The sequence below is a fragment of the Ambystoma mexicanum genome, chromosome 2q, assembly GCF_040938575.1.
Source record: "Ambystoma mexicanum isolate Mex_15411 chromosome 2q, UKY_AmexF1_1, whole genome shotgun sequence".
In the NCBI taxonomy this organism is placed as follows: Eukaryota; Metazoa; Chordata; class Amphibia; order Caudata; family Ambystomatidae; genus Ambystoma; species Ambystoma mexicanum.
Window position 1 is genome coordinate 592060233 of NC_090924.1, and position 24552 is coordinate 592084784.

The 24552-nt window shown below is 46.7% G+C and overlaps 1 protein-coding gene across 1 annotated transcript in view; it reads left to right on the forward strand.

Moving 5' to 3' along the window:
- ACVR2B (activin A receptor type 2B) overlaps nucleotides 1-24552 on the forward strand; it is a 565434-nt gene that overhangs the window by 472612 nt on the left and 68270 nt on the right. The window contains exons 9-10 of the mRNA XM_069647733.1: nucleotides 15270-15408; nucleotides 20711-20841. Coding sequence (XP_069503834.1) covers nucleotides 15270-15408; nucleotides 20711-20841 — 270 coding nt within the window. The remainder of the gene's footprint in view (nucleotides 1-15269; nucleotides 15409-20710; nucleotides 20842-24552) is intronic.

Below are 24552 nucleotides of genomic sequence, written 5' to 3' on the forward strand. Positions count from 1 at the left end.
TTTTGAAAACAACAACTGTAATACTCTGCCGCTTCCACTAGATGGTGGGCTATGCACAGCATGTGAATCTAAGCAGACACAAGCATCAGAAATACGATTACAGTGAGTAATGTATCATATATGTTAAATGTTAAAGGTATTTGTACCACGCACCGTCACCAACGGAATTGGTCCCCAGGCGCTCAGGCGGATCTGTTGGCAGCTTCAACTCAGTATACACCGGGTGCGGAGCTTTGGTGCGGCTATCGGATCGGAGTCAGTCCGCGTGTGCTGTTCCGGCTTATGTGGTGTTGCAGTGTTGTGAAGTGCGTGCGGCTTGTTGTGTGAGAGATGGTTGTGTGAGTTTTTTGAGTGAGTTAAGTATGCAGAGTTTGAGCTTATATTGGTTAGTGGGTTACCTGACCTTTCCCATGCTAACATTTACAGTTCTGTCTGAGTGTGGCACTTGTTGGCCCTCACATTCTCATCTAGACGCGGCGCAGGCCAATGTTTAGGACTCCGTCCAGGTGTGGGCATGCTAACATTCACAACTCCATCCGAGCGCCACGCAGGCTGGTGTTCACAACTCTTAAGTGTGGCACATGCTAGCATTCACGTTTTTTCTAGTCGCGGGCATGTTATCCTTCAATCGATCCTATCCAGATGCAACGCAGGCCAACGTCTATCGAGATGCGCCTGCCGGTCTGGATATATTCGTCCGGTACGTACGAGTGGGAGAGTCACTTGAGGGCTTTCATCTGGGTCTAGGTAAGCCGGTCAAGTGGCACAGCGAGTAGAGCGCTCGCTTTGGCATCAGTGCAGAGCCTGCGAACGCAGGTTCGAATCCCGGCAGCGCCAAACTCAGCGTTTCATCCTTCCGAGGTCGATAAATGAGCACCACACACCGTGGGTAATAATAAGCAGCGCTCAGATACCTGAGGGTTCGTAGCGCTATATAAATGCCAAATTATTATTATTATTATTATTATTAGGTATGTGGTCAGCCTCTGCAGCCTTCCTTTGTGGCTATTTTCCATGTCTTATGCTCTGTCGAGTGGTTGGTTCTTTGGTTTGAGTGTTTGTCCAATTTGAGAGTGGCCGAGGTTGGAGTTATTTTCATCATTGTTTTAATGTCTGGGCATTCTAGTGCGTCTCCGTTGTGGTTACGCTTTGAGGAGCTTCCTGAATGCTAGGTGGTTTGTTGTATTCCGTATATTCTTAGGTAGGTCATTCCAGGTTTTGGGTGCCTGGTGAGAGAAAGAAGATCCTCTGAGTTTTTTTCTGTTGTAGGGTTTTGGTTCCAGGCGTATGTCGGGGCTTAATCTTAGTGTTCTTGTCGGTTGATGTAGGCGTAGTTTGTCACTTAGGAATTATGCACCTTGTTTGTGTATTGCTCAGTGCGTGATGCACATGGCCTTGAACTTTATTCGCTGTTTCAGTGGTAGCCAGTGTAGTATTTTTAGCGTGGGTGTGATGTGTTCTCTTGTGGGTAGCTTGAGGAGGAGTCTGGCTGCTGCATTTTGTACGCGTTGCAGTTTTTTTAGAAGTCGTTCGGGCATGCCCAGGTATAGGCTATATTGGCATAGTCGACTCTGGACATGATCAGAGCGATGATGGTAAGTGTTTTGTTGGCGAACAACAGGAACGGTAGGATCCTTTTTGCTGCTCGCAGGAGGAAGAAACATTTCTTGATTACCGAGTTTACTTGTGGCTCCAGAGTGAGATTGTTATCCATCAGGACCCCTAGGTGTTTTACAGTTGATGATGGTTCTGGTGTGGTGCCAAGCTCTCTTGGCCAGGGGATGTAGTTGATGGATCCTCCCTTTTTTGAAACAATCATTATCTGTTTTGCCTGGGTTGATTTTGAGATGGTTGAGGTTCATCCAGTTGAATATGTCAAGAAGGCAATTCTCTAGTGTGGTGTTTTCTTCTCGGGTGTCTTGTATGTTGAAGATTATTTGAGTATCGTCGGCGTAGTTGTGGCATGTGAGGCCGTGTTTTTTGATGAGTCTGATTAATAGGTACATGTAGATGTTGAATAGAAGCGGGGAGAAGGATGATCCTTGTGGTACTTCGCACGTGGAGACTCTGGGTTTGGATTTACAAGGTTTCATCCATATTGTTTCTGTTCCGTTTGTTAGGAAGGATTTGATCCATAGTAGGGCAGTGTCTGTTATCCCTAGTCCTTCTAGTCTCTTTATGAGTATGGCGTGGTTGACCGTGTCGAAGGCTGCACACAGATCAAGAAGAATCAGGGCAGTGCTGTTGTCTGAGTCTGCGTTTGCATTTAGGTCGTCCCATATTGAGAGGAGAGACGATTCTGTGCCTCTCATAGGTCTGAAGCCAACTTGTGCCTGGTCTAGTAGGCAATGCTCTTCTATGAATTCTTGGCTTATTTGGTAGACATACATTTCTAGCAGTTTGGCTATGTAGGGTATGTTGGAGATGGGTCTGTAGTTAGATAAGACCTCTACGTTTCCTGTTGTGTCTTTGAGTAGTGGCTTGATGTAAGCCGATTTGAAGGCCTGCGTTACTTTACCTGTTGAGATTGAGAGGTTGAGGACGTTCCTGTGGTATTCCATGGGGGTTCCTTGTTTGAGAATTGTTTTGTATATGTCCGGGGGCAAGGGTCTTCAGGAGAGCCCGATTTGTTGCTTTGGTTTACCAGTTTGACGAAAGCCTCAACTAATATTTCTGGGAAGTTTCGTAGCTTGTTTGCGTGTTCCTCGTCTGTGTCAGTGAGGTTTGAGCTGTGAACGCTTGGTCTGTTTTGTATGGTGTGTTGGATGGAGGTTATTTTGTTTTTGAAGTGGTCTCCAAGGTCCTTGCAAAGTTTTGTCGAGAGATTGGCATGTTGTTGCAGGCCGGTGGGTTTTTTATTTCGTTTATGATTTTGAATAGTTCTTTTTGAGCGTTTGGTGCTCTGAAGATTCGGTCGTAATGTTTCCTCTTCGCTTTTTGTATTTCCTTTTTATATGCACGGATCTGTTGTAGGAATTTCAATTTGTTTGCGGTGGTGTTGTGGTGTTGTTGGTCCCCCATTCAGGTTCTAGTTTTCGGTTTTTCCTTTTCATGGCGTTGAGTGGTGGGGTGAACCATTTTGCTGCAGTTTTCTTGCGTGATGGGATGAAGGGCTTTTCTTTGGCGATGTCGTCATGGGTTGGTGCGATCCAGGTATGAAGTAGGGCAACTTTTTTGTCTAGGTCTGCTTCTTCCATGGTTGATGCTTCTGGTTTGCTGAGTTCTAGGACCTCGGTTAGGTTTGAGTTTTTTATGGTTCTCCAATTTCTTTTCATCATGATGGGTTGTTTTTCTTGTTGCTTTTTTGTTGGAGCGGCCGTTGTAATTATGAACGGAATAATGAGGTGGTCGCTCCAAAGTATTTGAATTGGGGGTGCCGTGGTGATGAGATCCTTGTTGGCGAAGATTGCATCAAGTGTGTGCCCTGCTGAGTGGGTTGTTCCTTTGACTAGTTGTAGGTTCATGGCTGCTAGTTGGGCGGTTAAGGATTTTTGTGTGTTTGTGGTTTCTTCGTCGAACCAGATGTTGAAATCTCTGAGGATGATCAGATGATTGTACTTGATGGCTAGGGTAGTGATTGCTTCCGTGAAAGCGTCTATTAAAGTCGCATCGTAGGTTGGTGGTCTGTATATCAGTATGAATTTCAGGTTGGTTTTGGGGTTCACTGAAAGTCATAGTATTAAGGATTCGCATTTATCGATGTTTAGTGGATCTTGCATTTTGATGGCCAGTTGTTCCTTGTGGATGATCGCTAGTCCCCCCCCCCCCCCCACCTCCCGCCTCTTTTGGATTTTCTGTTTGTTTGGATGCATTTGAAGTCTTCAGGCAGTTGTTGAGGGTGATCTTGTAGTTGTCGTCTAGCCATGTTTCGGTTACAAATAGGATGTCTATGCCTCCTTCTGACAGGAGGTCGTATATTTCCGTTGCGTGTTTGGACATTGACCTTGCGTTTATTAGGTTACAGTGGATTCTCTGGGTGAGATTTTGTTTTGAGGTTATTTGTTCGAGTTTGTAATTGTCTGTTCGTGGAGTTTCCGCATTGATGTCGGTAGGATGAAGAACGGCGACAGCTGCTTCTTCATTGAAGTGGTCTAGTAAGTTGATAACAGGGCTGATTAGTCTTGGTGTTTCTGCTGTGATGCTACTCGGATGAAGATCAGCGGTGGTTTCTTCATTGGGTTTGATTGTTGGGTGGGAGGTGGCGTTGTTGGTACTTTGCCGTATTGTGCGGGATGTAGTGGAAATCTGTGTTGCCCCTCTGTTCTTGTAATGTATGGGGTAATGGGGTCGGAGCCCTCCCACTCTCTTGTTGAGTGCCCCCATCTTTTTTCCGCGTGTATCAGGAAATTCTTTGCATGTTTCGAGGTTTCTGTGTTGGGGTGTCGGTGTACCGTGGTTGTTGCGAGGTAAGGTGTGAGGTATAAGGATTTTTCTCTTGTGGATTTTGTTCCGGTTGTGGCTGTTTTAGGCATGTTTTCTTCCACTGGGGCTGTTTCTTGTGGGTTCTGTCGGTGTTGTGTGTTTGCGTCTCTTGTTGCACAATCTTGTTCTCTTTCTCGGCGTCCTTTTCTGGTACGGGCCATTTTCCAGTCTAGGTGCAGGCATAGTATGGTAGTTGGTCCTCTATGCTGTGCGGTCGCAGTGACCTCTGTTTTCCTTCTCTGGATACGCTGGGGTGTTCTCTGGCTCAGTGTTGCTTTCTGTCGGTGGGTAGGGTGCGTTTCCTAAGGGGGCACTGTCGGGGGGGCAGGGGTGTTAGGGTGTTAACGGTCTGCTGGTATGGGATTTAATTGAGTTAGGCAGTGGTGGGTTTCCGGGATTGGTAGAGTACTGAACTAAGCGTAGTTGGATTATTTGAGAGACCTGTATAGTGGGTGAGAGTCCTATCCGTGCAGTCTAAGCATCACACAGTGCCGTTCGGAGACAAGGCCCCTGCTGAATTTGAGAGACCTGCACAATGGGAGACGCGCCCACCAGCGCAACCTAAACACCACACAGTGTAGTTTGGAGACCGAGCCCCTGCTAAACTTGAGAGACCCGCGCAGTGGGAGAGAGGCCTATCAGTGCAATCTAAACATCCTACACAGCAATTTGGGGAGAGAGCCCCTGCTAAATTTGAGAGATCTGTATAGTGAGAGAGAGGCCTGTCAGTGTAACCTAAACATCATACAATGCAATTTGGGTACAGAACCCCTGCTAATTTTGAGACCCGCACAGTGGGAGGGAGGCCTATCAGTGCAACCTAAACATCATACAGTGCAGTTTGGGGATGGAGCCTCTGCTAAATTTGAGAGACCTGTGTAGTGGGAGAGAGGCCCATCGGTGCAACCTAAACATCATACAATGCAATTTGGAGACAGAACCCCTGCTAAATTTGAGAGACCTGTATAGTGGGAGAGAGGCCTATCGGTGCAACCTAAACGTCATACAATGCAATTGGGAGACAGGACCCCTGCTAAATTTGAGACCCGCACAGTGGGAGAGAGGCCTATCAGTGCAATCTAAACATCATGAAATGCGATCATTTTTTTTACTTTGGGTTTGGTAAGTGGCTCGGAGTCTGGGGTAGAGTAGTTGCTCTAATCCTGACCCAGGCCACTCCTACCTTACTGGTCCTTGTGGATGATGGTTGACGGCTTGCCACTGCTTCCCCTGCAGACACCGGCTGACACTTCTTGGATCCGCCTCTGTTGGAGCCGCCCTTGGCCTTAAGGCCCTTAACCACAGGGCTGCAGGGGCAGAAGGGCTGCCCTAGGGAGGACCAATGAGAGCGGTGCTGGGCGGGTGGGAGGCGGGGGAGCCTGGGTTGTTGAAAGGCAGTGAGCGCCTGCAGCACGGGTCGCTCGACCCCAAACAGGGAAGCAGATCTAACCAATCGGGGGCGGTGGGAGGTTTGGGAGGCGGGAGCGGGCAGGGACGCAATCTGGGAAGGATGCGGGGGTAAGAGGGGAGCTTTTGCCCACGACTGTGGCCCAAAATGGAGGTAGGGGGCACACCACTCACCTGCCTGGCTTGTTCAATATGGAAAAAGTGGCACACAGTGGCAATTCATTGCTTTTTTGACAAACTGTTTGAATAGGACCTAAGAGGGAGTTATTTAATAAAATGTGATGCAAATTGGACAATTACAAGAATATTTATTCAGCAACAGTAGTCAAAACTACCAGCCACATAGCAACTCATCAACTGGCCCACATTGGCCAAAAAAGTGGCCCACTTGCACCAAATCAAACTGGCCCATACTACTATTTTGCGTTTTTGGTTTGGGTATTGTCCTATAGGCCAGTCCAAGCCTGATTAGCCCGGTGTTAGCCATATGTAATGTCCTTAAATGTGTCTGAATCCCATTTCTCACTGTATTTTTATTAAACTTAGTAAACATTTTGCAGTATGTTCAGTTAGTCACCTTGTGTGCTTTTTTCCAGTTTTCACTGGCTTTCGGGTGTTGATCAAAGGTGGTATATTGACCATACTTTCCTCCGTTCATTTGTTTTTTCTGTGCATAATAAGGAACGGCTTAGGAAGTCGGATTTTCATTCTTTATTACATGTGGAGTCACCTAGAATGTGGACAAAACCAGATGACCATAGCTATGCTTGAAGGAAAGCTTCATGTTGCCATGCATCTGTGGGTAGGTGAGCACACACAGCGCAACTACCACTAGATTATTGTTCTCCAATGGAAGCCTCTGCTCCCTGGGTGATATATCTCGAATCTACTTTCAGCTACTGTTTACTCTTTCTTTTTATCTTTGAGATTTGTTTTTTTTTTCTCCATTGAAGTGCTACACACTGTTTATGGGGCCAATGAAGGTGAGCAGTCGCACTGAGGCGAGTCGGTCTTTAGAGCAGTGGGGTCTGTAATCTTTGGTTTTCTTTGCGCCAGCATAGTCAGTGCTATGGGATAATGAGCTTCCCAGTGCAGCTCCTCTTGAGAGCCACATGTTGCGGACTCTTGCTTTTGGGGGTCGAACAAATAGTAGTGAGATGCTCAAGTAGAAGCTTTTGAGGACCCTGCGCTTTAGTTTGTAAGATATATACTTAGACGAAAGACACGATTATTTACTGCAGTTTTATTGGCGATTGCTAGAACTGTATACTGTTCGATTTTTCAATCCAATGAGGCATATTTTCCTTGTGTTTATATGATATGGCATTTATAACACGTCTGTACACAAGTGCTTCAAACCGCGACGAGGCAAGGGAGGGGAAACTGAGGGAAGACAGACAACGATCCTACTAGGCCAGGTGACATTAAGATCACGCAAGTGCAGGGGAGGGGGGGGAGAAAGTGCAGGCGAGAAAGGGGAGGGGGCAGTGCAGTACATAGGATAACAGTAAAATAAATAAAGACAATAAATAAAAGTGTGATCACCTAGTGGCAAGAGTAAGTACAGACATCAGGTGTCAAGTGCTAGTAGGGGCTGTAGGGATACAGAAACCGTGGCCAAGTGCAAGGGTTGCCAGGGCGGCAGTGCATGTGTGAAACTGGTGGGGAGGGGACCTTGGCCCAAGATCAGAGGGTAGCCAGGTAACCAGTGCAGTTTCCGATTCAAGCAGGAGATCAGCAGAGGAGAGGAGGAGAGAAAGCAGAAGCAAAGAGGAAAGTCTTGAGACGGTTCTTCTCAAGTTTCAGAGAGGCAGGGAGGCTGTTCCAGAGGGAGGCCCTAGCAGAAGAAAGAGACCTACCACCAACTCACTGCTTGGAGAAGCGACTAACCCTGAGGGAGTTGGAGGTGGATGAGTGAAGAGCTCGGGAAGGAAGATATTTAGGAAGAGAGTGTTGATGGTATTGAGGTCCCAGTCCCCAGAAGGCCTTGTGGACAATGCAGAGGGTTTTAAACTTAATCCTTCCTGCCACTGGGAGCCAGTGCAGAAATTTCAGTCCTGGAGAGATACGATCCCTGGGCTTGAGGCCAAGGGCACGTCTTGCAGTCCTGTTTTGGATGAGTTGCAGAGGGTGGAGGGTAGAGGCAAGCAGATTTAGAAAGAGGCTGTTGCAGTAGTCCAGTATGGAATCTGCTACTGTTACCTGGGTTACTTTTTTGATCTATTGCCAGTGCCTTATGTGGCACTGGAAAACGAGCTGGGGCTCATCAAGGGGGTGTGGCCTAATGGCAGGGGTTGGGGAGGTGGTCGCCTTCCAGCTCGTTATGCCACACTCCCTTGACGAACCCCTGCTTAATGGGCTACAGGCAGCCCTTTGCAGAGATCAGCACCCTCGCCCCACTGGGGCGCAGAGGGTGCTGATCTCTGCATTTATATACTAACGGCTTGCCTGGCGGGGGACAGGACTTTGCCTTTTCAGCCTTAATGGTGGCGCTGCTGCTCGCCAGGCAAAGCACCTGGGGCGGGGCATCAGCACCATTAAGGCTGAAAAGGTGAGGCTGCTGGAAGCAGAGGCCTTTTTACCAAACCCTGAAGCTCCGGCGAATGAGCAAAAGCTTCAGGAAAAAAAAGGCTTTGGCTTTAGCTGCCATGCCTTTTCTTCAATAATGGTGGCGCCAGCCCACTGGCATCTCTTGACTGAAGGGATGCCTCGCAGGGGCTGGCGCCACGCCACCTTTGGGGATCAAAGGCATTTTCTTCTCTGAAGCTCTCGCACATGAGCAACAGCTTCAGGCTTTAGAAAAAAAGCCATGTGCTCTATCGGCCGGGGTTGCCAGGGGACATTAGTTAGCCCTGCCTCAGAGCAATATTTTATGAGCCTCTCGGGGCTTGGCCCTGGCTAGCCCTGACCCACTTAAATCCCAGTTTATTGCTTTTCATTTTTTAGCCCAAAAAAGTGCCTTTATAATATAAATCTATTTCTGATGTTTGTTAATCTGCTTAGAATCACATGCTGTGCATAGGTCCGACATCCAGTGGTCACTGCGGAGTATTGCATTTTGTTTTTCGTAGTCGAAAAGGGGACGTCGACAAGGCGTGTCTGTAACACTATCCCTATAGTGACGTGCGTTGTACCCACAATCCCTCACGCGTCGAGGTCCCTCAGATTGTTTTTTTCCGCCCAGCTACTGGTCGCCTTTATGCGGAGCTCCTCGAGAGACATTGCCAAATAGTTTCTTCGACCTTTGGTAGTTTGTTATTAATATCAATAACGATAGACCCTCCCTCGACGCAGAGCCGTTGCTCCGCCGAGCAAGATCTTCGCCGGAAGGACGAGCGGAGGAGATCCTTCGGCGCTGCCGAACACGTGTCCTGGCCTCGCCGGCCATACACAGTAGGGAGAGTGGGACTTTGTGGTCTTTCTTTCTTTTCTTTAAGAATGCCTTTCTCTTTCCCCTCCCTCTCTTTAGATGTCGTAGTCACACCTATTACCCTCAGCTATGGAGAGGACGCCATTTATGTTTTGCCCGCTTTGCAAGGGTAAATATACCTGGAAGGATAAGCACAAACGGTGTAACCGTTGCTTGCCCCTCGATCACCAGGAGGACGGCTGTGCGGCCTGTAAATTACTAAAGCCCAAAACTGTAAAGGACCGCAGGGTCAAAAGGTGGGCGGCCTACGCCATGTCTAGGCCCGACTCCTCGCCCGCTGCCGCTGAGTGTGACGAGGACAGTGACTACACGGCCCCCGTAACGGAGGCTGTAGACCTCTCAAAGGAGCGCTCTCGCTCCTCGTCGTCCGTCCCCGGCCCCAACAAGCCCGGCTCACGCCCAGCTTATGGGGATGAACACCCCGGCGACAAGGACGCACACAGAAAAACACCAAAGCACATACCCCCAGGCACACATTCGTCGAAGACGAAGACAGCCTTAGCGCCAACGGGGACGCCGGGCCCACCGATTTCTTCCACCGACCGTAATGGTCGGCAGCCCACCCCGCCACCTCTTCCGCGACAGGCGACTGGGCACTCTAAAAATATAGGCGCTAACACCAAAATTTCCGGCGACACGCATCGCAAGAGCACTCGCGTTGCCACCAAGGACTCGACGACCAATGACTCGTCGACCAAGGACTCGACGAGCAAAGGCTCGACGCTCCATAGTGCGATGGCGACCGATCCCTCGGAAGAGAGAATGATCACCGAAAGCCTTGCGCGCATAGCATCTAAGGACGGCCAAAGACGTACGGCGAGTGAAACTCCGAAAACCGCGCACAAGGCTAAAGATACACCGAAGGCGCCGGAAAACAGATCAGGTCAGTTCCCGACGCCGTCGGAAGGCCCTAGCCAGCAAGAAGGCTACTCAGAAGACAAAGGCTCTCTTTCTTCGACGTTTTGGGACAGAACCAGACAATTACAGGAGGAAGAAACCCCCTTTTCTTTCCCAGACCGTCCTGGCCGACCTCAGTGGACCTTGGAAAGGTTCCAGACCTGTATGGACAAACTAGATAGGTTCATGTCCATCCCAGAAGACCGGGCGCCCAAGAGACCAAGGGAGGCACCCCTTGAGAGTCCAAGGGCTAAATACCAGAAGTTTTTATAGCCCCATACAGGAGGACATAAACTCTTACAATCCCACTGAGGAAGACACCTTCTTCCAAGAGGAAGATGAGTTCACCTATGTTGAGGACCAACAAGAAGAGGAAGGTTTTCACGAGGAAACTAACCTATGTGAGGAAGGATTCCAGGAAGACACAGGCGAGGGCAACCAAAATCCCTGGCAGTCACCGGCTAGGTCGACTGACACAGGCAGTAGCAGTATAGTCATCAGGTCTACTGAAACTACACCAGTCGGGAACCCTTCGCCTGTCGATGATCAACCCACCTTCAATGCACTGCTGAAGAAGGCAGCAGCACATTTCGAAATCGAAACTGGAGACGTCACCCCAGACACCGATTTTGTGGAGAGGATTATCAAAGAAAAACCCCCCACTAGCCAGGTTATACCTATCCTCGCCTCAGTTAAGAGACGTATTACACCTTCTCTTTCCACTCCTGCATTGGTGAGAGGGGTCAATCCGAGGATTGAGAAACTGTTCTCTCCCTTTCAATCAGACCCATTATACATTAAGGGTCACTCAATCCCGGACTCCCTGGTCGTGACCAACACCAGAAAAAGGGCAGGCGCCCCCAGATAAAGAGGGGAAGAAGCTGTATGCCCTAGCCAAGAGAATCGCCACCTCTGCAGCATTCTCTAACAGAATCGCCAATAATAATACCCTATTGGCAAGCTACGCCGATGCTCAATGGGCTAAGCCCAGACAGGACATCGAAGAAGCTCCCGAACCCCTAAGGACTCGTTTACTGGCTACAGTCAACGAGGGCTCTCTGGTCAATCAAAGCATCGTCAAGAATACCCTCGATGCAGCAGAGACGGCTGGCCGCACTTTGGTACAAGGAATTTTACTGAAGCGTTACGTCTGGCTTCGCAATTCCGGATTTAAAGCGGAAACACAAGCATCCCTTATTAATAAACCCATAGAGGAATCCAACCTCTTTGGGAGAGCAGTGGATGACGCGCTGGAGAACGCGAAGAAAGAATTTGATACTATAAAGACCTTAGACCAAATTTCTAAGCCCCCGAATAGGCGGGGATTTGGTAATAAGCGCTTTTTTCGTGGGCAACGCCAGCAACAAAACCAACAACAACAGTACTCTGCCAGCAACTACCAGAGTAATAGCGGCCAGTACAATCAGAGGGGTCAACGTCGTGGCAAGGGAAGAGGCTGGGGTTCCACCCCCAAAGGCCACCAAGCCAACAACACCACCAAGTGATGCGAAGATTCGCGTCCCCTCCCATGCAACGCCGGTCGGGGGCCGGTTAACATCCTTTCTTCCAGCATGGGAGGGAATAACATCAGACAGCTGGGTACTTTCCACCGTAGCCCGCGGCTACTGTATAGAGTTCAACAGTTCCCCAACATACAGACCCCCGAGGGGACGCCGCATGACACCAGAACACCTCGCCATCCTTCTCCAAGAAGTGGACCAACTGCTGAAAAAAGGAGCCATAGAGGTCGTGCCTCTAACTCAGGTAATGGAAGGTATTTATTAGGTGTTCTTCCTTGTACCCAAAAAGGATCTAACCATGCGCCCTGTATTAGATCTGCGCCCAGCGAACAAGTTTGCCAAACCTCAGAAGTTTCGTATGGTGACCTTACAGGAAGTGATCCCACTGCTATCACAGGGAGATTACATGACAACACTGGACATGAAATATGCATACTTTCATATTTTAATGTTGCCAGCGCCCAGAAAATACCTCAGGTTCATGATAGAGGGCAAACACTACCAGTTCAGAGTGCTACCCTTCGGCATAGCATCTGCACCAAGGGTATTCACGAAGGCACTGGCAGTGGCAGCGGCACACCTGTGCAGGTTATCCATCCCAGTATACCCTTACCTCGACGACTGGCTCATAACAGGGGATTCTTACAAGACATGCTTCTCAAACACCCAAAAGACTGTAGACCTTTTGTTCCAACTGGGCTTCTCCATCAACGAGAAGAAGTCCAGCTTAGACCCCAGCCAAGTCAAACAATTCATAGGGGCTCTAATTCGAACAAGGGATGGCCTCGTCTTCCCCTCCAACGAGAGGGTCCAAAACATGCTGTTTCAGATCCCCCAATATGTGGCAGGTCGAGAGGTGACGGTGCGCAAAGCGATGCGTTTGCTAGGTATGATGGCGTCGTGTATTTATTTGGTACTTCACGCGCGCCTGCGCATGCGCCCAATGCAAGAGTGGCTCAACAGCCAGTGGTGTCAGGCCAGCGGACAATGGGGCGATCTAGTGGTGGTCTCGCAGGCCTTGGTTCTCTCGCTACGGTGGTGGACAAAGGAAAACCTGATAATAGGAAAACCCTTTGCCACACCCGCGGTTAGCCACTCTAACCACGGACGCATCCCTCACAGGATGGGGGGCTCACCTATCCCATCAAACTGCTCACGGAGTCTGGACTCCGAATGTAGCATCCAAGCACATAAACTTACTGGAGCTACTGGCGGTGTTCAAAGCACTAAAAGCCTTCCAGGGACACCTACAAGGAAAGACAGTGATGGTCCTTACAGACAGCACCACAGCCATGTACTACATCAACAAGCAGGGGGGAACCCACTCTCCAGGACTGTCCAAGCTGTCCCAGAATATATGGAAGTGGGCTCTCAAACGCAACATGTTCCTACTGTCACAACACGTACCAGGGGAACTCAATCTGCTAGCAGACAAACTCAGCAGAGACTTCCCCCTGCCCGAAGAGTACGAATGGCAATTGCACGAAGACATCGTCTTAGACGTCTTCACGCAATGGGGATTCCCGGAAATAGACCTGTTCGCAACACTGGAGAACTCACAATGCCAAAGTTACGCCTCCAGGTACCCCCAAAACCAGTCCAAGGGGAATGGTCTGTCGATTCAATGGTCAGGGAAATTTGTTTACGCCTTTCCCCCGACTCCCCTTCTCAACAAGGTGGTGCACAAGATGCACCACGAACAGGTTACCATGATACTAGTGGCCCCAATGTGGGCCCGGCAGCCATGGTTCGCTCACTTGATGGAGATGTCCCTATCTCCCCCAGTGAGACTTCCCTGCCCGTACAACATGCTGTCACAGGACAAGGGCAGGACACTGCATCCATGCCCTCAGACCATGAATTTAGCAGCCCGGCTCCTGAGATCATAGAATTTGGACATCTACAACTCCCGCAGAGATGTATGGACATCCTCAGGGAAGCCAGAAAACCTAATACTCGCCACTGCTATTCTAGCAAGTGGAAAAGATTTGTCATCTGGTGTAGAGGTAAGAGCATCAACCCGGTTGACTGCTCTCCCGCAAACATTGTTCTGTACTTGACCCATTTACTGGATTCAGGTATAGTGTTCAATTCCATTAAAGTCCACCTAGCGGCACTTTCTGCATACACCACTTCCCAACTTAAAGTGTCATGGTGGAAGATACCAGTTATCAAAGCCTTCATGGAGGGGGTAAAGAGAATACACCCTCCGATAGCTAACCCAGCTCCCGGATGGGACTTAAATGTGGTACTTTCTAGACTCATGGGCCCGCCCTTTGAGCCCATGCACAAGGCAACTCTTAAAGACCTCACTCTTCAGACTGCTTTCCTAATAGCCATCACCTCCATTAGGAGAGTAAGTGAACTACAGGCTCTTTCTGTTCTAGACCCCTTCGTAACAGTTCACAAGAATAAGGTGGTTCTACGCACACACCCAAGGTTTGCACCAAAATTAATCTCGAAATTTCATGTAAACCAGTCAATAGAACTACCAACGTTCTTTCAAAACCCTTCCAGCTTGGGAGAAAAAAGTCTGCATACACTAGATGTACGCAGAGCTGTCATGTTCTACATGGAAAGAACCAGACCACTGAGAAAGAATAATCAGTTCTTTGTCTCGGTGGCAGCAGGAAGAGAAGGAGATGCAGTCTCAAAGTCCACTATATCTAGATGGATTGTTCAATGCATCACTCTGTTTCTCTCGAGGCACTGGGGCTTCCATAGCGTTCATTGCAAATGTTCCCCTTGAGTCCATCTGCAAAGCGGCTACCTGGAGTTCTGTGCACACCTTTACAAAACACTGTCTAGATGCACACTCTAGATCTGACTCCCAGGTGGGACAGGCAGTATTAAGACATCTTTTCTCTACTGTTCCTTCTCATAACCCACCGCCAACTCCGGGTACTGCTCGCTAGTCTATGCACAGCATGTGATTCTAAGCAGATTAACAAACATCAGAAGACAATGCATTACTTACCGTAAAATCATTTCTGATGGTTGTATCTGCTTAGATTCACATGCGCCCACCCTTCCTCCCCGCTCGGATGGAAGGAACATAGACATCTTTCTACATCTCTCTCTTTTCTGTACTCACGTATAGAAGACTCCCTCAGGGCAGAAAAAATACAAACAGAGGGACCTCGACGCGTGAGGGATTGTGGGTACAACGCACGTCACTATAGGGATAGTGTTACAGACACGCCTTGTCGACGTCCCCTTTTCGACTACGAAAAACAAAATGCAATACTCCGCAGTGACCACTGGATGTCGGGCCTATGCACAGCATGTGAATCGAAGCAGATACAACCATCATAAATGCTTTTACGGTAAGTAATGCATTGTCATATTGGTTGCACTTCCAAGCATTTATATTACACGCGTCGTAAGGGGCTATCTGCTTTAATTGATATGCAGTCTTTATGTGCCTTTAACACGAATCTTTCTCTAGCCAAAAATGTCTGTACTGTGTTCCAACCCCGCGTCCCCAATGGAGGCGATGACCTGTGTGGCTTATTTGTCAGTGTCCTAAACTTAGTTTATCCTTGCTTTAGACGCGAAGATCCCTAACGCCATTTACCGCCCTCTTTCTCCAGGTGGGAACAAGGAGATACATGGCCCCCGAGGTCTTGGAGGGGGCGATCAACTTCCAGCGCGATGCCTTCTTGAGGATAGACATGTATGCAGTGGGCCTGGTACTGTGGGAGCTCGTCTCTCGGTGCACAGCAGTGGACGGTAAGCGCTAGTCCGGTGCATCTGCGCGAGCGCTGCTTGCTATCAAACTGTCAATGAAGAGTGCTTGATGCATGCGTGCTGTCTTTACGTTGACCTCTCTAGGCCCCATAGGCCTCCGTGATTCAGGTATACGGCATACCTCAATTGTATAATACTGGTTAAGAATAATCTCCCCTACCTTCTCTAGAGTGAATGCGGGAGTGAATTCTAAAGTAAACAAAACTGTAGCAGCACTGCCATCTGCTGGTATGGTATAAAATCCACTTCTGGCAGTCATGGTTTATTGTATGGTATTGAGATATAGAAACCGATGTGACCTGAGTAATCTACCGCCATTGCAGCGAGAACCATACACACACAACTTGGCCCGTGCAGAGCAGTCCTATACATATGGTTGGATCTAGGACTAGTTGGGTAGAGGATCCGGTCATCTCTTTATAGCTCAGTAGTGGCTATTGACACCCGATTTAGGTTCCATTCCCTGGGAATCATAGTTACTGTGTAGCTGCTTGGGCTTTTCTGTTCGTTCGAAAACCTGTCGGCAAGCAGAAGGCTTTGATTTTAATCTTCACCTGTAAACTCTATGTTCTTGCTGATGCCATGAGATGGCATTCTGGGATTACCACGGTTATTTGGATGGCTACATTCATGACATTTTGTACTGTGCCAGAAAAACATTAGTAGCTCTTGCCACCCTTCCTCTGACAGACCTAGCTACACCCCTGTTGCCGATAACATTTTATTTTTAAAAAAAAAACGCAAACTGCCCCCCTACGACAACCTTCCTATCCCATCACGATCCACTGGGTAGGCCTGCATCTTCCTTCCTACTGAGTGGTGTGCATCTCCATACCTGATCTAAGCCTCACCCTGCATCAGCCAACATCTCCATGACTCTGAAACGGGGAAATGCCACCCGCTTGGTTTGCAGTTCAATACGAAAGGGGCATGTGACTGGCCTTCAGACTCCACATGGAGTCTCACATTCACATTCGCCTCCTTGCTCCTAGAAATTGCGGTATCCAGGTAAATGAGGCTCTGATGAATTTGTCAAGCTGTTCGACAGCTTTGTGTTGACACAACCTTTTCATTTTTAATGTAAGTATTCGTTTAGTGAATTCAAGTGGCTCTCAGTAGAATATGGCAGAACTTTGTGAATGGCATTGCTTAATAAAGAAGGAAAATGAAACCATGCAGCACCCGGCGTTAATGAAGATTCCTTTAAATGGTTGTAGTTCTTCTGTGACCGAAAACGTAAATGTGTGTCTGACTGCTGATCCTCTACATTTTAAAAGGGTGTCCCGTGTAAAAGCAGGGCACACTGCGAAATTCCACACCCAACCAACTCTGCATTTACCACGTTGACTAATTGTATTGACTTGGTTATGGTTTACCAACCATCACCCTACTAATAGTGAAGTACCTCTGGAGACACGAGGTTTGAACGCTTTAAAAGATATTGAGTTCTTAGCAATCGATTCTCAGGTACAGAAAGGAAGGGGGCGGGGGAGGCTCATTTATGTGAGAAAATTGAGATTAAGATTTTGCAAAAAATCCTAAACCCTGGCCCTGAGCTCTTCATCTCAGCAGAAAATGGGAAACTTGTTTTAGAATTAAAATATATTTTGATTTGTCTAAAAAATACCCCATTGGCGATGCAGATTATTTTTAAAAATGTATATTTAGGTGTTTTTAAATACTCCACTTTTTACATTTTTTCACAGCACACTAAATAATACCCTCTTCATTGGTGTTTAAAAGGGAAATATTCACAAACTACAGGTGATACAGAGCATTGCTCTCCAGGCCGTCCTCAACATACCTGTGTTACCACATCTCCGCTGTGAGAAGAGCTGCACACTGGCTCCCGATACAAGAGTGCATCCTATTAAAGTGCTTTCCATCACCCACAAGCGCCTCAGGAATGCTGCTCGCCCCCCTCCCCCCCACCTCCCCACTTATCCCAGGAATTCACTAAAGCTCATTCTACAGTACTCACTAGAGCTACTTATGCACACAGACTCGTTATGCCAAGATGTGCTAAAGATGGCAGAGCCAGTTACCCCATCTTGGCAGCTAAACACTGGAACTCTCTTCCCCCAGCCCTGAGAGCTGAGGAATCCTACTGGAGCTCCCAAAGACAATTGAAAACGCAGCTCTTTCCTTTTGACAGAGTACTGCCCGTGTGACACGGACTTGATTACACATGTTTTGGTTTTTGACTTTGGTGCTGTAACGAGCTCCTAGATGCCCATGGGCTGAGTTGAGTGCATTGCTATAAATATGAAAAAATAATACAAACTCAATACATCACAGCTTCGATAGTATACACATCAACGTCATCTTGTATAAAAACGGCATCAAGTTAACACCTTTTGTAAACATGTTATTACAATATTTAGTTTCTTGACTAGCTAAAACTCTAGACCAAAATACATTTTTATTTAAAAGATATAGAATACACAACTTCCAAACATTTCTAAACACAACTTTTTAAAGTCATTACATTCAATAATTAAATGTCTTAAGTGTTTCAACAGCAAGCCCGTAATATCTACACAATCTCTGGCTCCTTGGTATATTTTCCAGAGAGCCCATTACTTCTCTAGTGGGGAATAGATTTTTTTTTTTATTTCCAAAAATCATTTTACTCCCAGCTTTGGAAAAAAGCAATCAAATACTTCTGCTACAATATCTTACCCAGAACCCTGCATTCTCCACTTTTATTGTCTGTGAGCTAGGTTTTACTTGATTAGTAAATGAATTTTTAGAGCGGTCACTTTGGGTAACCTTTCTCCCCCTGCATAGCATATGTTGGCTGAGTTGTCAATTATGGCGCCTAGAGCTGAGGGAGGAGCAAAAGGGGGAAAACCCCGTCTTGAGAAAAGGTTTGAGGGTGCAAAACTCTGAAAAGGGAAGGGTGAAGCAGGATATTCTTTTTGTAACGCACACCACAAACTGGCTTGTCTCTAGTGAAAATTCAAAGTACAAACTGTACAAGTAGAATACCTCTGCAGAGGGTGCGAGCATGGAACTGGCTAGACTTTGTCTTCAGGTTAGAGTGTACGGTTGTTGAAACTAACTGCACTTTCCTGTTCTTTTAATCTCGCGCATTCTTTCCAGCAATGCACAATTTTCTCCTTCCGGCCCTGTTCAGAGAGAGCGTGCTTTGTTCGCTCCTTCAGAAGTTAATGTGAGCACTGTAGTTTGAGTGAGAAGGCGGTCTTGCCAGGGTTTAGGGCCACCTTACCCCTCCTGATGTGTAAGTGCAGTGGGGCAAGCTGAAAGCGTTCTCCCATCTGCTTAAGTCTTGCCAAGGTCCAATACTCAATTGGGCCACACATTCTGTGCCTGTGCGGATAACCGACAGTTGATAAAAATTCAGTAGGCAACTCTAGCCGGCCACAGAATGCCTTACTGTTGCAATCAAAAATGTGCCCCAGTACGGCCTGACTAGGTGGGGCCGTAGTCTTGCACACCAACAGCTGGCACATGCAGCTAGCTCTCTGATCCCACCCCAGCATTCTCCATGCGTGAGCAGGAGCGATGCACAGGGTGCAAGTTGGCCTAGGGTAGGAGTAAATACTGGTTTTCAGCAAAGCAAGATTAGCTGTGCATAGATCGTTTTGTTGTATTAAAGTACTTCAAGCATAGCAGATAACTTGTTTAGGCGTGTTTTTATTAGATTGAGAATCGCGTAATGTTGGAGCAATTTAATATTTGGAAATGTGGGAATTCAGAGTAATCTCGTAGTCTGTGTGCGCTTCTTTTTTTAAACAAAGGAATGCCTTAATTTGTAATGAAGCGTCGCGCTTTTTTAGTTGGGCAGTTTGCCAGGTAATGTACATGTGCTTAGTAGGAATGATGCAGACTGGATTGGCAGAAAGCCACTGAAGCATGTTCTCGCTGAAATGCGTGAAAATGCCGAGGCAGATGGTATACAACTTGGAGGGCATGAACAGGTTTCCTCTGAACCACTTCACTTTCTAGGGCTGCACTAGGCCTGGTTCTTGAAAGCATTTGGATGGTTTCAAATGCTCATTTAAAATGCCCCAGAGACAGTCGGTTCTTAGTCATGAAGCCCATCCTACTACTTCTAGACTTGTCACACTACTACAGAGGAGTAGTTGATGAAAACCTGAAATTGGTGAAACCTACAGCGGGGTGACCCGGGCTCCCTGACTTGATAACATAAGGTGTACACTACTAGGTCTCCTAATAAAAAAACATGTGCAAAGCTGCAGATTTAGAAGAGGACCCGGAACTAAGGTTGAGCCTACATAGACTCGGGAGTTCATTTCTCAGTATTCCGGCTTCCCTGAAGTGCCCCACGCCCTTTTGAATGCATGTATTGCTATATACAAGCTCCAGTCGAGGAAAGGGTCACGAGGCAAGGACATATACTACATGCCCACTAAGAGTGACTAAGACCTGCTTGTATATAGCATTTTATACTGAATTGCTTCTGGTTAGTATAGTAGCCGTTATCTAAATTAGTGATATTCGATTTATCAACCTCGGAAGGATGAAGTTCTGAGTTGGCTCTTCTAGGATGTCCGAGGACACAGCTTAACCCTTGAGCTATCCACGTGGAAATAGTAAACTGAATTGAAGACCCACTGATGAAGGAACAATGGGCTCAGAGATGCCCTCTAAATAACCTGAAATATTGTGGGAAGCTGAAATATCAGCTATATTTGTAAACTGCTAGAAGAGCTCAAATGATAGTGTTTCAGTTTTATATGCCCTGCAGAATGTGTTTTTTTTTCTTCTGATGGTGTTCAAAATGGAAGCCTATGTAGGATTACTTTGAGATTGTAGTTTACATTTCACTTATTGAAATTAGTAAGTACAAACTATCTGCATAGAAATTGCTGGACATTCATGGGTGCATCCTAACAGACGTGGGTATCCAAATGAGTGTATTAGAAACTTCCCCCCTTTAACTTCCCCCTACCCCTTCGCCGCCCAGTCGTCTTTATTTTCTATTCAGCAGCAGAGAATAGTTATGTTTCAAGTTTGAGTATCAAAGGATAAAACACTGCACCATAATCGAATCTTTATGCACCTTTTTTTTGTAGCTTTTCCAATGTAAAGATTTATTGAATTACAAGTGGCTCATCCTCCTGGCAGTGTTAACAGAAAGCGCCCTTTCTATTAGTGGGAGTCCCAAAGGACCCAACAGCAGAACTCTCCCATGTGTTCATTGGCCTGGCTCACCCTGCCATAGGGCTGTCTAATTAATGTTGCTGAGGCGGATGTATTTGAAATGGGATTTTCAGGTCTTGTTTGCATCACACAGGTCCCATTGATGAATACATGCTGCCCTTTGAAGAGGAGATCGGCCAGCACCCGTCCCTGGAGGATCTACAGGAGGTGGTCGTTCACAAGAAGATGCGCCCAGTTTTTAAGGATCACTGGCTCAAACATGCGGTATGTCTGTGAAATCTAGCTATAGCGAGCATCAGCTCGCGTACGTTCTGAATAGCGAGAACTCTTGATTGTGGCAGTAAGTATTCCCACTCTACTGGGAAATTGATGTCAGTTGTTGGTTTGTGGCACAACCCGTTACAGAAAGGAATGCCCTGGTATGTTATGTTATTTTGCATTTATATAGCGCCTTATGTACCATTGGTATGATCTCAAGGCGTTGGTAGGTTGAACGCCTTCAAGACTTTGAACTCACATGGGAAACTGTGCCCACTGTCACCTGGGAGTCTATGCTCGGAGAAGTGGTGTTGGGATGGCTTTTTTATGTCAAACTTGATCGCGTGTACCAAGAGTTAATTTGCTCAAAAAGTTTCAAAACGGATTCTGTATAATGGGTTGAATACGGATGTCGAATAGAAAGGATGTCTTTTTCGGTTGGCTGCAGCAACGCCGTTTCTCACGTTGGCGTTGCAGCACAAATGCTTTGGACAGCAGCCGTCATTCTATTATTCCCCATTAAGTACAAATCACCTCTTAGCAATACTTTGGTTGATACATTTCGAACAGGACCCGATCACAATCTATCTGACACAAGCAAAACTCCTCTTTGGGTCCAGCATTCAAAGCCAGGCCTAACGGCGTGAGCTCGGCTCACTCCCCTGCCATTTACCACGCCGCTTCTTATGCCATTATCGAGATGCCGCAGCGTAATATGATTTAGCCTCCCGACACGGGCTTTCTGTTAGTTTCAATCGGCATCCATCAAAATCTAAACATGTCTGTTCCCCAAGGTCGCCTCAAGGCCCTTTTATGACACTTTTGCACGAACCTTTTCTCTGTTTTAATTCTGAAATAGTTTTGAGTTTGCACACAAGTCCATATTTCATAGTTTTTAACTTGTTTTCGTTCACTCAAATTAGTGTTACATGTGTCTTAACCGTTGTGCCATAGTGATGTTTGTGTCCCTTTATGATGAGACGAGTGACCGTAGGTATTATACGGCCTGGCTGTTGATGGTTCCATGGGTAATGGCTCAATCGGAACGTTATGAAATCCTATGCTTTCCTGTGGCTGTTCACTCTGCACACCACCACCTTTGCGGCATACTAGGTGAAGCCCCCGCCACTCATGAGCAAAAACAAACATGTATTTCAGGTTCTAGTGCAGCGTTTTCAGGTGTGATGTATAGGAGTCTAATGATGGATCTATAAAACAGGGGCCTGGTTCTGTCCACCAGGTGAGGGTGGCAGCAATGGGAGGTATTTTAAGCTTTGCATCATGGCGTGCGCTACAAAATGTAAAATGTGCTGAGGTGAAGTCTGAGCATGCCAGAAGTTTCAGGTATAAACATTGATGCTGTTCATGAGGGATAAGTTCCGTTCACTTGAAAAGTACTTAATAAATATTAAGTAAAAGAGCACTTCAGAATAAGTTAATCATTTCTGAACCTTTTTAATTGACACATTGTTAAACATTTCATAAATATGTTCACCTATGCCTAAACTCCTCCTGTTCAGTTTTTCACTCTCAATTTATCTGAACCGTAAATAACTGTTGGTGGTTGAACCACAGGAGGTTTGGGGGTTGAGCGGGCGGCAGTGAAGACTGAACTACGTCGAAGCTGCATTAGTGCGTGCAGAGCGAAGCCCACATCACTTTGGGAAAAGTGTACTGTTTGAGCTAGCATATAGTGCATAGATCTACCACTAATACATAGTTCACTGTCACTTAACTCTCTTCTGTTCAGCCAACCTCCTGGAATGGCTTCACTCCATGGCCATTGTCCTCTCCGCCCCAACCATGGCTGCAGCAGAAGACTGCCGGACTATTGACCTCTGGTGTCCTTCAAGGTTGCAATAGCAACCTTATTTTCAACATCTACATAAACTTGTCATGGACTGTTTATGCTTCCACCACTTCCAACTTCTGTCCTAGGTGGGTGACGTACTGTCCCAGCAGAACACCAGAAAAAAAGCCATTGAAATGATGTATGGAACAGAATAGCACAAGCTCATCAGGCCAAAAGAAGGGATCCTCACCTGAGGACCAAAACACATGATGGAAAAAATAGGCTCTACTGCCCGACCCCCACTATCTTGGACCATTTCCACTGAAACCAAAGTTGGAAACCTAGGCATGTGTGTGATGCCGACCTTGCCTCAATGCCCATGTCGGTGCAGTGGTGAAATCATTTTACTTCCAGTTAAAACTTAAATGCATCTTGCCTTCCATTTTTTAAGAAAACAATGTTGATCAGCAACACAGCATTGACGTCTTACAATGCTGGGTTGCAAAAGTTTCAAAGTTCAGCCTGCGGGCTTAGCTTTCAAAACGCCAGGCAGTATCCTCCCACATCAGTTGCACTTAATCCCAGTGCCCTCCAAGGCCACCTTGGAGGTCAGGGACCTCAGATACAAATGTCTGAAAGGTGGAGGTGCCACTACATTTCTCCAAGTTAGTCGCACACTATCCCCCTAAAGTCGCAGTGCTCCCATCATGCCAATGCCCTGACAGTCCTAGAATGAGCTGCAAAATGTACAGGACAGTTCTCCTGCGTTGCACCGAGTTTCTGGAATGATGTTTATAAGAAAATGTGTTATTCCCCAAACCTCATAGAGATGAGAGCGAATCACAAATCTCAAGCAAACATTGATGTTTTGGTTCGATATTTGCTGAACTATATGAGCAATGCAAATATTCTGTACCTATACAAGTGCTTCCCATGCCAGCAAGTTATGTAGGCTTGAAGGCTTCTCTTGGTACTGCTGCAGTAGTGGAGGTATAGTTAAGGTAGCATGACAATGGACATGGGGAAATGAGAATCTAATATCCTGTTACTTTTGACGTCGTTGCTGAAAGTTCGACAACTTTGGAGCACTCCTAACAAATGTGATGGTTTCTTGAACATTAACATACAAAAAAAGGATTGTTGAATGTACATATTTTAGTTCGCGTTTTTAAAAGATCTGGAAATAACGCTTTCATGACTCATCTCTCGATGCGTAGATTTTTGGCACATTTTATTTCCATATTTTTGTTGAAAATATGTACATGTGAGGTGTGTCAGAGTAATTGCAACATGAAGAAGAATGGCCACACAAACTACACCATCAGCAGCCAAAAAAACGTGCATAGCAAATGTTGGCACCCATTATACACATCTAATAGTACGGACCACATTATGAAGGTGGAATCCTGGAATAAAAGTATGTAGAGGCACTGCACATGGAATAAAGGGAGCACAAAAGCAAGCATGAGCCCAACATTGACAGTACGCATTGAATACGTATCTGCGGTGTGGTCGGATACAAATTTAGCTAATAAGCCCGGACAACACGCATTAACCAATATGCACAGACATTACTTTTATAATCTATGTAAGCCTGGACTACAGATGACAGAAACGCTGCCAACGTGCATTTACTTGACTCCTGGAATTAAAGTACAGTTTATCCAAAACGCGCGCAAGATGCATACCCAAACGCAATATAATATGCCAGGCACTCTGTTGACGATGAGCAGTGAAACGCAAAACATCAAATGAATACACAATCGGTGAGTGGCGGTTCCACCATCTGAATAGTGGAACTCTGCAAATGTTGAGATATAAACGCGGAGTCCAAAAGAAACATGTCCATATTGCAAGCATATACATCTTAACTGCCAGGACTCACTTTTGTGTTTGCTCTTATACTTAGAAAGCTGCCATTTGAA